We start from the raw sequence: 18,436 nt of genomic DNA, 5'->3' as shown, positions 1-18,436 counted from the left end.
ATTGTACAGAGGAGACTTATTGGGCGATAGTTCTTTACTTCTTTTCTGTCTCCCTTTTTATACAGTAGTATTAGGTTAGCCTTCAACCATAAATCAGGAACTTTTCTATTTTTTAGACATATATTAAACAACTTGACTAGTATACTGGTTACAGCTCTTCCTCCCGCTTTTATTTCTTCATTCGTAACTCTGTCCGGTCCTCCCGCTTTTCCTTCTTTTAATTTGCTTATTACTCTCTCCACTTCACTTTCCAGGATTGGAAGGCTATTTTCTACTTGACCTGCATCCAGCTGTTCCTCTCTCCTTCCACTGCACTCTGCTGATGTGTCTGTTTCAGGCCCCTGTATACTATATAGTTTTTCATAGAAGTTACAGATTGTCCTGAGAATACCTTCCACTTCTCTCTCTTCCTCGCCAGTCTCATTTTTCATCGAGATCATTATATTGGTGCCTAGCTGTTGTCTTCTCAATGTTTGTTTAATACTTCCTCTTGATTTAATTGTGTCTTCTAATTCTTCAGTTTTCTTGAGCGCTGTCCATTCTTTCCATTTTCGCCTTATTAATTTAGAAATTTCAGTGAATTCAATTCTATCCCTATCAGACGTTTTCAGTCTTCTCCTTTTTGCCAAAAGTCTGATTATCTCTCTTGGAGTTGAACGTCTTCTGTTTCCTTCTCTGTCGTTCAGGGTATCACTTGTACTTTTAATAATAGCAGATAGTTTACTTGATATGTCTTCCATATCGGAGCATTCAGTATTCATTCCATGAGCTAGGTTTTCTTCCAATTTCTCTTCAAATGATTTCATTTTTAGTGCTTCTGAACTCAGTCTCGTGCGGACTTTTTTGTTGAATCCTCTTCTCTCTTCTATTTTTATAATCATCTTAATTGGTCTATGGTCACTTCCTATGTTAACATCATTCTCTACGTCCACATCTTGTACAATGAGTTTTTTGTCTGTTATGAAGAAGTCAATCTCATTTTTTGTTTCTCCATCCGGACTCATCCAAGTCCACTTTCTTGTTTCATTTTTCTGGAAGAAGGAGTTCATCAAATACATATTTTTCCCTTCAACAAATTCAACAAGCCTATCTCCTCTTTCATTTCTTTCACCAAATCCGTAGTTTCCAACACATCTTGTATTTGTGTTTTGGGTGCTTGCGTCACCGTCGCCTCCTGTTGTAGGAGAGCTTCCCTCACTCCTTGGCCTTTTTTTTTCTTTTTCCTTATTATATGCTTCTTTTAAGCTATCCAGGTTGTAGAATGAAAAGGCGGCTACCACCAGAATGTCATGCTAACAGACGTAGAAGGTTAGTTGATTTAATTTCATATAATTAGATAAATAAAATGTCACGTACTTTAGGCCTACTATAATATCAAGCAAATCATGCTTTGAATAATTAATATTGTTATTATGTAAATATAATTATATTCTCAGTTTGTATTATCTCAAGCAAGGTATTTCGGTATGTATGTTTTTATGTTTGTTAATATGATCAAAGTGAAATCATTCTGCTTAGAAAAACTCATGAGGTTCCCACAATCAGCTAGGGAAATGGAGTCAACGCAGACAGAGTCCCGCATGTCCAGGCAAGGCTAAATACTACAGGAGGGCGCCCGGTATCCTGCAGGCCCCGTTAGAGGCACCATATAAAAGCACCACCCATCAGTACGGTCCACATCACACCTTGGTTGGCCTAAGAATGAGTAAGAATATGACCAAGGAAGGCCGGCAGATAGAAAAAGAAAGAAAGAATGGCACAAAGCTAAGTTAATAGAAAAAGTGTCATTCTAGAATTGAATGAAAAGTTCCAAAGCATTAAGAATGAGAAGAAGGGCTTTGGAAAGGGGGTCCCTTTTAGTCGCCTCCTACTACAATCGAGGATACTGTGGGTGAATTCTGGTTTTCAACAAATTCTTGAGTACGATGTTTGACTCAAAGCTCCCCCAACCCACAGGGGGCGTGTACAGGTAGGTTACCGTACCTGCTACAGTCAGTCGTGTATCCAGAAAAAAATTTGGAAGGATCATAACATTGTAGTAGAAAGCACCTAAACTTTTGAAAATATAGCCTACCTTCAATTTGGTGTGATTCTACGCAATTTCCACTTGAAAACAAACATTCCATTCAAGTTTTTTTGGTGATCAGTAGACCACTTATTATATCGATTTTCCCTTGAAAATGTCATAGGCCTTTGGATTTTTCATTAAATAACAAATAGAATGCAATGGAATAGAATTTTATTAGTCGTTCAATTGTTAACAAAAAGTAATTTTGTCGAAGGCCTACTCATTATTAGGTAACAAGCTAGAATGCTTAAATTTTGGCTCCAATAAAGCACTATTTCAACCAACTTTGTAGGTTTAGTTTTAACTTGATTAACCATTTTTTCTCCAAATTCACATGCTTTTTCCTTGGGTGTTCAAACTTACCTACATTGTTTTGGAGGGGGGGATAAAATATTTGTTTTTCTCAACTATAAAGGGGATGTGTCCCTCCTGTCCACGGTAGAAACTAAGCCCATTCATCATAGCTGTAAAATGTTCGGGGGTACTCTCTAGAAGAAGCTGCTTGAGCTTTGTTTAAGGATATGCATGGAACTGAATAAACTATAACCAACTAGATCAATATATAAGCTATATTGAATTTCTTCATAATAATAGATGGTGAAAAGTGAACTAACTTTGAAGTGCTATCTGTAGTTTCTCTATCCCCTGCTATCTAGTCCCTATGCACTAGATCACTCACTGTCTATAAGAAAATAACTCATTATTATTATCATTGCAGTGCTATTCTCTGATCCCTTATATTATATTTCTCGACTTACATAGTACAATATAACGAAAATATGGTAATAGATGCTAATTTTTTGGCTGATCCAGTCTCAAAAAAATGCAGTTTCCATTTCGGGGGGATGCATCCCCATATCCCCCTCCTGGATACGCCACTGGCTACAGTGAGATCCTAGTCATACTGAAATAGCTCCGTGAACTTGTAGAGCACAAGTCCGAAAAAATTGACAATAAACTACGAATTTTGTGTCGGCAGAATATCCAAGAATTAAATTTTGTACAAGCACCGGTTTCTTTTACACGCATTTGAAGTCGCGGTCAAGGTCATTTTTCAATGCTAATTTCCCTATGCTGGAAGTGTGAACTTGTAGTGCACATGTCAGAATAAATCCGAAAAAAATGACAATAAACTACGAATATTGTGTCGTCTGAATATGCAGAAATTGAATTTTGTACAAGCACCATTTTTTTAGACGCTTTTGAAGGTGGAGTCAAGGTCATACATATCATTGATTATTTTCCCTATGCTGGCTACCTGCCAGCTACGCTACCGCTCATGCAGGCAGTATATGCACCATGCAGGCGACAGGCGTGATAGTATGGTTTGTATTACTTTGAATGATTAAAATACTGTATCCAAGTCAAAAACATGATTATTGAATCATCTTCAACCACAAATGAATTATGTACAAGCACAGTTTTCACGGAAAAATTTCAAAGTTCAATATTAGTGATAGTAGTTCTCTTGAACATCAAGTCACATCGCATTTTTCATGTTATTACAGACTGAATGCAATGTTTGATACATATCGAATCATTTCTGACCAAGAATGAATTTTTAAAGAGCACACAGAACTCATGAAATAACATTTGAAAGCTCAATACTAGTTTTAAAGTCCTCTAGGAATTCTTGAATAATCTTTTTTTTGAAATTTGAAATTTTGAAATTTTGAAATTTTGAAATTTTGAAATTTATTCAAGTAAGTCACAATACATTCTGGTTCATACACGAATCTACAATAAATTACAGTACAACAGCCAATTATGCAACAAATTTCACATATTATGAAAACTTATTTATTACAATGAAGATTGAATGCAACATTAGAATATTGATAATATAGTATTGTAATATAACTACATAAATCAGCGGTGTTTCAACAATGAATAAATGATATTTCAATGAATAAATATACACCCCACTATATATTATATGTGTTGGGGTATAAGTAATTAGTTGCTTATTGCGTGTAATAATTACTATTTACAAACTTCATTCACTGATATGGGATTAAAGTTTTTTATAATAAAATTAGTAAAAATGTATAATTCAAACAAACAAAATCATGGAATTAGTAAATAAATATTAATGTTCTATTAAGGATAATAATAAGAAAGGTTATTTTTAGAAAAATAAAAAACAGTAAAGAGTGGAATGAAGAATAAATAGTTTCAATATTTACAGTCTAACTAAATTTTCACAATTTTCCACTCCAATATCAACCAACCAGGAAAATAAACTTTTCTTGAACCTGTGTCTATTGAATTCTTCCCTAATGTAACTTGGTATTGAATTATAAATTTTTGGTCCCAAATATGTGTAGTTTCTTTGCCCAAATGTAGTGTTCATCCTTGGTACTATTGAATACGTGTTTCTCTGCCTTGTTTGATGGTTATGATCTGCCAGTCTTATGTGTTCGTTGTTTTTCCTCATTCGCTTGATGATAGCCTGGATGTAGAGTTGTCTTACACTCAGTACTTTACTGTCCTGGAAAAGAATGTTCGTGGGGAATTGATTCTCCTTGAAGCCTATTATTTTTAGTATTCGTTTTTGAAGTTTATAGAGAGGTTCAACATGGGTAAAATTCGTAGCTTCCCAGATAATTATGACGTATCTTAAAATTGATTGCACTAAAGAAAAATAAACAGTTTTAAATGTCTCATAGTTGAGGATTTTACGGAGTTGATAGAATTTGTAGAGAAGCTTCCTGATCCGGGTAATTGATAGATTAATGTGCTTGTCCCATTTGAATTTGTTGTCCACTATTGTTCCTGAATATTTTATTTCATTGACTTGTTGAATTGAAGGGCAATCACACGGGTTGTTGGTGCTTCCACAGTGATGCAGGATTATTGAAGAATCCGGTGGTCTCGTCCGTTCTGTCAGAGAAAAGGCTAAAAATTTCGTTTTTGTTGCATTTACTGTAAGCAAATTTTCTCTTAACCATTTATCGACTTTGATCAATTCTTCCTGTGCCAGATTAAAAACTTCCTCCCAGGTGTTCTTAAGGAATCTATTATTGTCTCTGCCATTTCTTCACCTACATTTGTGAAAAAGTTATTCATGTGGTTGAGCACAGTTTCTGGATTTTCCTTCAGATTGAAAATCCTATCATCTATTTTAATAGCATTCAATTTCATTTTTGTTTTTGATTGAGAGTCAGTAGCATCTTTGATTACTTTCCACATTTTTTTATTATCCTTTCCAGCTTCATACAATTTCTCTCTATAGTGTTGGTCCTTTGTTTCGTGAATTAAAGCTGTGAGTGTATTCCTATACCGACGATAGAAGTTGGTTAAGTTAATGTTGTTTGGGTCTTCCTTTCTTCTTTTGTTGAGTAGATTTCTGGTTCTTATTGCTGCTACTATACCTCTGGTGATCCATGGTTTGATGAGTTTGTACTTCTTCTGCCGCCGATGCTGCTTGATATTATTTTGTATATGTTGTCTCAGAGTTGATAAGAAGGTGTCATAAGATGTATCTGGATTATTATCTTCTAAAACATGAATCCACTCCTCATTCAGTAGTTCATTCTTCAAGCTATTAATGTCAATTTTCTCGTTTATTCCATGTGTTCCAGTTTCATTTGCACTATTTCTCGCAATATGTTGCACTCCTAGAATTGTGGTGAAGTGGTCAGTTATTGTTGATTCATAAATGATTGGAAAAAGATTATCTCTGGAGTTGGTAGCAATGTGATCTATGCAAGAAGCAGTTTCTGTTGTAGTTCTGGTTGCTTGCTTAATGCAGAGTCTGAGCCCATGCTCGCTTAGAAGATCGCAGTAGTCATTCAATTGATGATGTGGACGAATTTGAAGGGTGTTAATATTTATGTCTCCGGCACATATGACTTGTTGCCCACTTAATTCATTCAGGATCGATTCTAAGTCACTCAGGAAATCTGTAATATCATTGAAGGACGGTGATCTGTATATTGCAAGGATGTTCCACTTTTTGTCTGCTGCATCCAACCGAATATGTAGGACATTTGCCTGGTTAATATGTAGCTCAACACATTGTACATTTATACTATCTTTAACATAAACAACTACACCATCATTTTGTAATGGGTTGTTTATGGTGGAAAATACAACATATCCTCGAATGGACTGGAGTACAAATTCAGTCCTAATCCAGCATTCGGTTAGAATAATAACATCAAAAGAAAAATTAATGTCGCACAATTGAATCATCAGCTCATCAATATTTCTTCTGATACTCCTTATATTGAGACAGAAGATGCTCAAATCACAAGAACTCAATGCTGCACAAAGTTGTTGATCACTTCATCGTTTATTTCTTCAAAATAATCAAGATCCTCGAAGCTGAGCAAATTTGATAAGTTGTTGTTACTCATTATTTAAACTCTCATTAATCCCTTCCATGTTTCTTTCATTCCAGCTTAAGAGAAACTCTTCACTAACATCCTTTAGTTTTCGAATTAGGGTCAGCACTGAATCTTCTTGCCCTGTTGTGATATATCTGAAGGTTTGTGTGTGTCTGCTCATTGCTACTATTACATGTTGTGTGCTGTTATATATTCCAAGTTGTTTTTTATTGTTCCTTATCAGAACTACATTCTTGTGAGTTAAGCCCTGTGCTTCATGAATTGTATGGACTTTAATTGAAGGATGAAGTTTTGATTGCAGCTCTTCTAGCACTGTTTTCTTTTCGAGCTGAGTGAATGTAAGAATCAGAGTGTTAGGTTCAAGTGGTCCAAGTTCTCCATTTGTTATTGGAGGTCTGACGGATAACAGGACCTCATTTTTCGTACCAATGTCCTGGTATTAATCACCCACAAAGGTCAAGTGGATGACATTTCTTCTGTTATTTTGTACTGAATGCAATTTGTGATCATTTCAGAATCACTTTAGACAAAGAATGAGTTTTGTACAAGCACAGTTTTCATGAAAAAAATTTCAAAGTTCAATACCAGTTATAGGTATCCTCTTGGGAATTCTTGAATAATCTACCACAAAAGTCAAGTGCATGGCATTCTTCTGTTATTCAGGACTGAATGCAATGTTAAACATAAATATAGAATCATTCCTGATCACTAATGACTTTTGTACAAGCACAGTATTAACGAAAAAAAAATCAAAATTTAATACCAGTAATAGGTATCCTCTTGAGAATACTTGAATAATCAATCACAAAACTCAACTGCATGGCATTTCTTCTGTTATTATGGACTTTATGCAATGTTGAACATATATGGAATCATTCCTGATCACGAATTAATTTTGTACACACACAATTTCCACGAAAAAAAATTTCAAAGTTGAATATTTGTAATAGTGATGCTATGAGGAATTCTTTAAAAATCAACAACAAAAATCAAATGCATGGTATTTCTTCTGTTATTCTGGACTGAATGCAATGCTCAGCATATATAGAATCATTACTGATCACGAATGAATTTTGTACAAGCACAGATTTCACGAAAAAAAATTCAAAATTCAATACCAGTTATTGGTATCCTCTTGGGAATTCTTGAACAATCAACCACATAACTCAACTGCATGGCATTTCTTCTGTTATTCTGGACTGAATGCAATGCTTAACATAATATATAGAATCATTCCTGATCACTAATGAATTTTGTACAATCACAGTTTTCACGAAAAAAATTTCAAAGTTCAATATTTGTAATAGTGATGCTATGGGGAATTCTTCAATAATCAACAATAGAAGTCAAGTGCATGGCATTTCTTCTGTTATTCTGGACTGAATGCAATGCTTAACATATATATAATCATTCCTGATCACGAATAAATTTTGTACAAGCACAGTTCTCACGAAAAAAATTCCAAAGTTTAATATCAGTTACAGGTTTCCTCTTGGGAATTCTTTAATTATCAACAATAAAAGTCAAGTGCATTGCATTTATTTTGTTAATCTGGACTTTATGCAATGTTGAACATATATAGAATCATTCCTGATCACGAATGAATTTGTACAAGCACAGTTTTCACAAAAAAAATTTAAAGTTCAATATTTTTAATAGTGATGCTATGGGGAATTCTTTAATAATCAACAATAGTGCATGGCATTTCTTTTGTTATTCTGGAATGAATGCAATGCATGACATAATATAGAATCATTCCTGATCACAAATTAATTTTGTACAAGCACAGTAGTTTTCTCGAAAAAAAATTTCGAAAGAAATGCCATGCACTTGACTTTTGTGCTTGATTATCCATAGTATCACTATTACAATTATTGACTTTGATATTTTTTTTCGTGAAAACTCTGCTTGTACAAAATTCATTCGTGATCACGAATGATTCTGTATATTTTCATCATTGCATTCAGTCCATAATAACTAAAGAAATTCGATGCACTTGACTTTTGAGCTTGATTATTCAAGAATCCCCTATATATTATCACTATTACTAATAATGAACTCTGCAATTTTTTTCGTGAAAACTTTGCTTGTACAAAATTAATTCATGGTCACGAATGAATCTGTATATGTTTATCATTGCATTCAGTCCATAATAACAGAAGAAATGCGATGTACTTAATTTTTGCGGTTGATTATCCAATAATTCCCTATAGTATCACTATTACTAATATTGAACTTTGCATTTTTTTCGTGAAAACCGTGCTTGTACAGAATTCATTCAAGGAATGATTCTGTATATGTTCACCATCGCATTCAGTCCAGAATAAAAGAAGAAATGGCATGCACTTGACTTTTGTGGTTGATTATTCAAGGATTCTCATAGTATCACTATTACAAATATTGGACTTTGAATTTTTTTTCGTGAAAAAACTGTGCTTGTACATAATTCACTTGTGGTTGAAGATGATTCAATAGATGTTTTAAAATATGTTTTTGACTTGGATACAGTATTTTATTCATTCAAAGTAATACAAACCGTATTATCACGCCTGTCGCCTGCATATAGGCCTACTGCTTGAATGAGCGGTAGCTTAGCTGGCAGGTAGCCAGCATAGGGAAATATTCAATGATGTATGACCTTGACTCCATCTCCAAAAGCGTCTAAAAAAAAACGGTGCTTGTATGAAATTCGATTTTTGCATATTCAGACGACTCAAAATTCGTAGTTTATTGTCAATTTTTTCGAATTTTTTCTGACATGTGCACTACAAGTTCACACTTCCTGCATAGGGAAATTAGCATTGGAAAATGACCTTGACTGCGACTTCAAATGCGTGTGAAAAATACAGTGCTTGTACAAAATTTAATTTTTGGATATTCTGCCGACACAAAATGCGTGGTTTATTGTCAATTTTTTCAATTTTTTTCGGGCTTGTGCACTACAAGTTCACGGAGCCATGCTTACAAACAGCACCATCGCCTCCCATTGGACTCCATCCCCTCGATGATGTCAATTTGAAGTGAATGTCACAATAATATAGTATAAATCAGTGTTACTAATAACGAGCAAAAGCAAGCGAATGTGAGACGGCGAGGTAGCGTGGACTTTATCGATGGTGTTTTGAAATGTGACCTTCTATTCATGTGAAGTTCACAGGTCAGCAGAAGTTTGCAGAGTTGATAAGTGACTGGAAATTTGTCACTTGCCAGTGACAGGCAGGACACGCAATCGCAGGCACGTGACATTGAATTGAGTACACACACTCGCCAAAATTCGATCAATTGTAGCCTTCCCACCACTGTAGGTCCAATACATTGTGCAAGGATAACAACTCCAACTGACATTAATGAGATTTTGCTTGATGTATCTGGTTTTGCTAAAATTTGTTCTAATCTGATTTATATCTAAGGCCATGTTCATTTACTCATTTTCTAATCTAATTTCCAAGTATTTATTCTATTTCTTGCTCATCTTTGTACGTATTTCTAAGTATTTCTTGCTAATTTTCTGAGTACGGTATCTAATTTTTCATGTCCACTTGCTCAATCACAATTATATGCAGGTCATATGTCATTTGAATATCGTTACTGTAGTTCACCTAAACATACTTTTTACAGACTCGTAAGCACATTTAAGTGGGTGTTTCAGATCATACGAGAGTGTAATATTGTGATATCTAGCATTGTATTATGCTAGATTGTTGTTTAATATTCTCCTCGACAGCCGTTCGACCGATCGAAACGTCAAATAATCTCATCCTACTATTTCAATAGAAATAATCTGGGAAATGTCTGCTGATGTACGGTACCGAAAGTAAAACAGATTCTAGTGGCTGATGTAGTGAGTAATTTTGCATAATCCTCTTTTATGATAGTCTGGTGGGAACAAAAGTTCTTGTACGCTTTTAGCATTCAATTTCGGGTAGAAAACTTTTCCTCTTCAAGCTGTCTCAGTTCCCGAATCCACAGTACCATAGTTCCCAAAAAAATTGATAAAGTAAATAAAAGCGCATTTTAGAACCTATAGTATCGATTTGCACCTAATTGGAATATCGGAGATTCTTTAAATTTTCCAATCGGTTGGCCTATCATTGTTTAGCCTACATCATCTACTCCAGGGCTCTCCAACCTACGGCCCGCGGGCCACATCCGGCCCGCCGAGAGTTATAGCAACAGATTTTTAAAAATATTATTCATTCACATTTTTGACAACAAATGTGAGTTCAGTACTCTTCTCTTATTAGCCACTCCATTTGTATGTAATTTGTATTATTTTGTATGTAAATAAATAAATAAATAAATTTCTTAATTAGTGTAAAATTAGCTGTAAACAGGCCGCTTTTTGGATCTACCTATAAGTGTGAGCAGACATTTTCAAAAATGATGTTTGTTAAATCCAAATACAGAGCTTCTTTGTCAGATGAACATTTGTAAACAATTTTAATGATCGGAACCACAAAGTTTGATCCTAAATGGGCGAACATTTTAAGTGGAAAACAAATGCAATCTTCTCATCAAAAATGAGTATTCTCTTTTAGCTTGGTAACTTTTTGTAAATTCGTATGTTGTTAAGTTTTCTTATGACCTTTTTACACTCAATCAATTGGACTTTGTATTAAAATGAAATGAATTTTGGTTTGTTTCTTCCTGTGTTTTAATTGAACGTACTTAAAACTCCTCATATTATTTTAATGGAAATATAATAATTTTACACCCCTAAAATCCCCCGTCGTGTGTGTCCCCACAAGTCAAATTTCACGTTCATCCTTGCTATTGGCCCTCTAAGCCTCCCAAGAATTAACAACGTGGCCCTTGGATAAAAAAGGTTGGAGACCCCTGATCTACTCAATTCAATCAGGTAGTCTATTTCGCACCAAGTAAACAAACGCTCGACTATTCCTGTGGTCGAATTTTACTGAAGGCCCAACATTCATTAATTATATAGTAACTACGGTACCTACCTACTATTTATTTTAATAAGAATGGCATCAGAGTGCCTTTTAATATTACTGTAGTACTACGGTAGTAAATGATTACAGACCTATTCTAGCAGCCACACCCTACTTAGCAATTGCCCTTTCATGAAAATAAATTTTTGCGAAAAGTAATCAACAAATGTGTTTAATCAAAAGCAATTTTCTTCAATGATAAGGTAATATCATAATTTCCTTTGTTATCAGCTTTTAATCAATGAAAAAGCCAAGCTCTGTTGTTACAGGCTAATGGCAACTATTCAATTATGAAATATGATTATTGCTCTCATCAATTTTTGATTGGAATAATTAGCTTAATATAAGGTTGAGATTCTCAATTTAACTTCCTTGAGTTAGAGCTTGGAGTTGGATTTTCAACGATAAGATGCACAAACAAAATAACTTAATAAATCAGTGATCAAAGAAAATTGATGAATGGGAGTAGGCCTATTCAAACATTCAAACATGAACAAAACGTAAATACCGAGTTGGAAATTGGTTCTCAATTCTCAATCAGGCTATTACAAAATAAACGAGCTTCTTATGACAGTGATACTAGTTCAATAATCTTCAATAGAAAGCAGAGTACTACAGACTACTCGATAATTAAATTTTCCTATTCAGTTCTAATAAACGTTGGGAGGAAGCTCCTGTGAATTTCAAAACCGACTGATTATTAAATTTACTACCTAGCAGAAAAATATATTGTTTTATCAGTTTTCATAGTTTGCTGTTTTATTACGTATCTAATGAAATCCAACCCTGATAACCTTCTGAATAATTTATCCTTCATTCTACGAGATTCACAGAGAAATAAAATTAGATTTCTGATTGTCCAATTTACTCAGCCGGAAAATTGCTGTGAATGTTTTATCCTCACGTGCCAAAAATTGAGTGGCTTTAATTTTTGAAATGACTGCAGAATCAAAATCAAATGTAGAGCTTGAAGGTTGGAATAAGAAAAAGTTAGAAAGAGTTCAACCAATGATTTCATCATAGCCAACTGTAAAGACAAAGGTAGAAAATAAATTTCGAATGTTACCGTACCAGTAATTGTATTATTTTTCAACAAATATATTCATTCTGAAATGGGGAGTTTTCCCCAACCAAGATGAAGTTTATATTACTTATTTAAAAATAGTTTTCAACTATTTGCAAATTTGAGGAATTGATAAAATTAATTTCATGCACTAACCAACTTTTTAAAAAGGTTGTAAATAATTAATTTATAAGATAATTAATATACCTTTGTCATCAACAGTATTTATGCATAAGCCAAATCAAAATAACAATAAAGATGTTATTTCATCTCATCATTTTGTATATTCACAGAGACCTTTGGGATTAATAGAGTGCGTTGTATATTCTTTAAGCGGAGTTGTGCTAGCTTTAGGAAGAGAGAGAGAGCGTGTGGTTACGTGGAAGGGGGTAGTTGGGTAGGCGACCCCCGGCACAGTGGAGCAGTCCCGATCGATGCCGGAGTGTGCGTGCCCCTACCCCGCCGTCGTGGGCCCCCCTCATCCCTCAGAAGGGTCACACCCCCTCCTCACAACCTCACTCATCACCTGAGCGGGGATTCTTACCTCTAAGAAGGAGCTGCCGAATAGAACGACCCTGAACGTCGCTCTCTGTCATAAACAAAACTGCGTTATCGAACGGTCCATGATGAATGGCCACATTGATGGCAATCGGACCATCAACAGTCGGCACGGATCAAGTAGCTATTAGTCGCCGTCCAAATAGGCTCAACCTAATCCCCATGCCAGAGGATTCTCTTACAACGTTCATTCTAGCAAACAAGCAGAATTCAACCCCTTGAGAAATCATCTGGGGGATCATTTTTCTCTTTAAGAGAGATTCTATCAAAGCAGTTTTGAACTGAACATATCATATAAGTCCCCATATCTATCAGCATTTAGAATATATAATATTGTAGGCCTTCTCGCCAATAATGATATGACATATAACATTACTATATTATTATAATATAATCATATTAATATATTTTATATGTATAAATTTATATGCCATAGGCTATTATTAAAGAATATCATCTCAGCACTCATAAGGAATCTGTCAAACAAGTTGACAAGTATTCTTACTCATCGGTGAAGGAACAAAATTAATTGATATAATATGAATAGAAAAATATAGGAACAACAGTAGAGGATATACAACAGAGTATATACAGAGAGGATATACAACAAACTAACATGATGTATGAGCAATGAACAAGGTGTGAGAAGTTTTGGTATTATTTGTTTCTATAATCTATATAGTTCAAGTAAAAATGATAAAATTAATCGATTTAATTAATTATGAAATAAATCAAATAATAAATAGCAAATGAAGGGTAGAGATTTGAGAAGAAGAAGTTGTGCGCTGCACAACTGAAGTCCATCTATATTATATTATAATATATAAAAGCGGAATGGCACTGATTCATTCACTCACTCACTCATTCATCCATAATCAACAGAACTAAAAATCTACTGGACCAAACACGTTCAAATTTGGCAGGTTTGTTCAGTTGGCCATCTAGAGGCGCACTAAGAACGGATTTGAAAAAAAATCCAAAGATACGCCCAAAATCGGCGGTTTTCCAGCGTTTTCTCAGCTTTTCCAAGATCCAATTGGCAAAAATGTTCAAACTCTGTACACAGGCTCAGCTGAGGTATAAAAATATTGTATTGGAAGTTAAGTTCCGCCTGAATTTGAGACGCCCAAGTTCCGCCCAAGAACGGCGGTTTTTGAGCGTTTTTCATGCGTTTTCTAGGTTTTCACAAGAACCAATTGACAGATCATGTTCAGATTTGGTACAGAAGTTCAGCTAGGGTCTACAAATTTTGTCTTGGGAGGACTTCAAAATTACGCCAAGGATACGCCCAATAGGCTATAAGCGCTTTTACAGTATTTTCCAAGTGTTCCCCAGCGTTTTTTTAGAGTTTAGAGATCACGTTAGACCCTGGAGTTTATAATTTCGCTTTCTGAGTGAAGGGCTTATAAGTCCTGGGCTTGAATATTAGATTCTCGCCTCTTTCCGAGTCGAGGATTTATTAAAAGTCGTTAAGTCCAGAACTTGAAACAGCGTAATTTTAAACCCGCGACTGGGGTAGGGTTTAAATTTAAGTTCCAGACTTAACTGAGCAAACACAATTCAGTTATTGTTTCGGAGTAGATGAAAAGCCAAATAGATGCCATGGAATACGTAAATTATTTGGATTAGTCCATCTACATTCATAATTTTTAGTTTGCAATTTATTTTGCAATAAAATTGTATCAGAATTATGTGTAAAAAATCTGGTGTGGCGCACTCATACAACTTTCAACTTTCCTTGTCGTTACGAAAATTGATCAACTGACGCTAGTGTTCCCGCACATATCAAATCTACTATTCTGAGATCTGAGACAGCTGGTGACAGGACGATAGCGCTGCAGACACACGAAGTCTGCTATCTCATCATAGTGAATGATTTAATAGAATCAACAGTTGCCAACAGTTTGCAATTGAATAATCTTATTTTCTCGCATTTCGAGCTTATTTTCAATTTTAGGTGAAAATGTTACTAAAAATAAATTGTGAGGATTTTCATGCTGAATCTTTTCCACTTAAATTTTTATGTTAAAATTGTATCTGAAGCCTGATAATTGGGAATTTAAAATCAAACTTTGCATAGATGGGGCGGTGCTCCTGAAATTTTTACAGATATGGGACTTGTGGCAGTCGATAGAGATTATCAATGACTTTTTTAGTTAAGAATTTGATCAAAATCGTTGGAGACGTTTTCGAGAAAATCGCGAAAAACCCTGTTTTTGACAACATTTTCGCCATTTTAGCCGCCATCTTGAATTGCATTTGATCGAAATTGTTCGTGTCAGAGCCTTATAGTGAAACCTTAAGTTTCACATTTCAAGTCATTCCGTTAATTGGGAGATGAGATATCGTGTACACAGACGCACATACACTCATACACACACACACACACACACACACACACACACACACACACACACACACACACACACACACACACACACACACACACACACACACACACACACACACACACACACACACACACACACATATTTGACAAAACATTTTAACAAAAAGTTAGGCATACAAAGAAATCGAAACGTATTTTCACAAAAAAAATAGTTAGGAGAGCATGCTCATTTGAATTATCCCGCTGCAATCAGCTGTTTTCGTTTTGCTATAATGCCAACAATATAACATCAAAATATTGTGAATTTCTCTCATGTTTACTACATTAAAGTCCTGGACTCAAATAAGTCGAGAACTTTATAGACTCCGGAGTTTAGAAGATAAAATCATGACTCAGAAAGTTGATTTAAACCCGAGCGCTTGTTTCAATCCTGGACTCTGTAAGTCCAGAACTTATAGATCCCGAGCTCAGAAACCGCCTCGTAATGGCTCTTGAATCGCTCGCTCATTTTTTCTACATGACTTAACCATCTCAAGCTTATTTCTTTGATCTCTTGCACAATTGGTGGTTTTCTGTACAGGTCACGCAGCTCTTGATTCGAACGGAGTCTCTATTCTCCATCAATACATACTGGACCGTATTTCTTCTGAGAATCTTTCGTTCCCAGATTCAGTACGTAGGTCTCCATCTTACTTTTTCAAAACCCAGGTTTATGCTCCATACAACCCAACTAGCTTTATAACAGTTTCATAGATTTATATTTTTATTTTCCTTGACAGGGTTTTGGATCTTAAGTACCGTATTGGCTAAGTGCATAATAAAATCGATTCCCCGCAGCTATTTTTGCTTTTATATCAACTTTAACATTATTATCTTCTGTGATAACAGAACCAAGATATTTGAAGTTTTCCACTCTTTTGAATTTGTAATATTACTGGACTCCATAAATCTGCCACCAATCAGCCGGGCTCTGCCGCTGCTTGCCAAATACTTACTTTTTTAATGTCTTACTTTCATTAATTGAGAGTTCCATGTTTGTTGATCCGTCATCGAGCTGTTTGAAGGCATCTTTCAGAGTTTGGCTATTTCTTGTAGGCTAATCAAGACTACATCTGCATAGGTCATATACTGCAACATTCTGTTCAGCATCGTTACTCTTGAATTCATTGCTATTCCTCTTTTACTACTTTTCCAGGCTTAGATTAAACAGCATAGCTGACAATACACCATCCTGTCAAAGTGAAATAACCCTCTCTATAAACAGCAAGAGAAGCGAGTATGTCAATTTTTTATTAATAGGAATATGATTGTCTAATATGTTTCATATATTCTATAGCTATTGTCTATGAATAAATAAATAATAAATTTTGATAGAAAATAACTCTGTGATTAGAGCACTGCGCGGTTATTTTCTCCCCAATATTATTCAAAGACAAAGCTGGAGTGATACGGTTCTACAGTAGGCTACAACTGTACCGTACAAAAATATGAAACAGACTCAAGTTTCATTGATGTCAGAATGAATAATGTGGATATATTATAATCTGGAGAACTAAGGAATTAGTAACATTTTCTAAATTGAACTGAAGAGTGACTGATTTCATGACAGTTCCATCTACATATTATACATGTAAAATAACCTATATACCTACATAACATATTATACAGATATCATATCTACATCTTGATTTATTCAAGTAAAACAATAATCATAGTTCCCCATTAATGATTGTAATTTTTAATCTTCTCTGTCTCCCAGAAGATAGAACTAAGATCTGAGCTCTTGAAAGTTTGACTTGAAACTTGTTGAGCTTAGAAAAACATGAAACAAACTTTAACAATAGCATATGAACTACATATATAACCAAAAATTTAAAGTATCGTATGAATTAAATTTAATAGAATTGGGTCACTTACCATTTGAAAGTGAGTCAGATCCAGCTATCATATTTCACTGCTCGTTGAATTATTAAACATCCAAAACAAGGATGTTAATTTTTCGAAAATGTTGACGGTCTGAACAAGTTGAGAATTTATAAGCGTGAAGCGAATTGTCATAAGGATAATTGAAAGCTGAAATCATTTCGGTTTCTCAATATTAAATCACATGTAAAAATACACTAATAGTATACTAATAACTAGTGAACACACTAGTGTTTCAAATATTATGCACTGGTTCCGACATTAAGAATAGTGGTAGCAATATGCTAATCTTTTTCTTTGAGAGTGTTTATTGTAGATAGAAAATTATTTCAAATGTTTAGCAAATCAAGTAAGGTTTTATGCTTGTTAGATGGAAAAATATGTTTGTGTGCTTGGAGTTCCCAATACTCTGTCACGACGTATAGCAGTTTTCTCATGTCCTTGAGTTTGGTGTCTATTAGGCGGCGGTGAAAGGTGAAAGGAAATCGTAATAGAGCTTGCACCAGTTTCCCTCGATGATAAACATTCTGCGCGGATTTCCGAGAGATCTCTGAAACGAGCCGATTGCACGGAAAAGCTGTGTTCAAGTCTCGCACTCGCACGCTGAATGTGGTTTGACACTGGTGTGTCTGGTCGACTCCCGTCGACTGGTGTCGGGTGAAGCACGAGGCTTTAGGGAGAGAGAGGGAGAAGTGACCGTGAGGTAAGAGCGACTGAGGAACGGTAGTGCAAGGGAGACATTTTGCAGTGAAGCGGAGTGGGGAGACTTCAGAGAGGGTGACTAAGCGGAAGACTGAATGGGGGGATTGAGTGAGGGAAAGTGAGGAGCGCCAGTGAAAGGGGAAGCAGAGTGGGGTAATGGTGTGAATGACTGCAGTGGTGGGGGGCCATGCGACCCCCTGGTGGGGGATCTACTTCTGACAACAGGTTAAACGGTCAAATGTATCTGAAAGGGGTGGTTGTGTGGAGAAAAGCTCCTCACTATCATTATGATCATCATTTTTTACAAATACACTGGAATAAGAATTCTACATCAGCCCACATTGATTATATTTTCTTCATATGTTTTCAGTACAGTATATAAGCGTCATGTTTTACTTTAATTAAGTAGTGTTAGTCATAAAATTCCTGGAATATAAAGATGAAATTAAAAAAAATGATGATGAATGAAGT

At 35.1% G+C, this 18,436-nt stretch overlaps 1 protein-coding gene across 2 annotated transcripts in view; it reads right to left on the bottom strand.

Annotated features, from left to right (window-relative positions):
• LOC111057070 (synaptotagmin-14) overlaps positions 1 to 17,984 on the bottom strand; it is a 69,601-nt gene extending 51,617 nt beyond the window's left edge. Inside the window, exon 1 of one of the 2 annotated variants that reach the window (XM_039427534.1) lies at positions 17,258 to 17,984. In XM_039427534.1, the coding sequence (XP_039283468.1) occupies positions 17,258 to 17,288 (31 nt within the window). In that variant the 5' untranslated portion in view covers positions 17,289 to 17,984. The remainder of the gene's footprint in view (positions 1 to 17,257) is intronic. The other variant, XM_039427535.1, reaches the window with a different exon arrangement.
• Between the last annotated feature and the right edge of the window lie 452 nt (positions 17,985 to 18,436).

The sequence above is a fragment of the Nilaparvata lugens genome, chromosome 4 (genome assembly GCF_014356525.2).
Source record: "Nilaparvata lugens isolate BPH chromosome 4, ASM1435652v1, whole genome shotgun sequence".
Lineage (NCBI taxonomy): Eukaryota > Metazoa > Arthropoda > Insecta > Hemiptera > Delphacidae > Nilaparvata > Nilaparvata lugens.
Note: the sequence above shows the minus strand (reverse complement) of the source record. Positions and strands in the feature narration are given on the sequence as shown.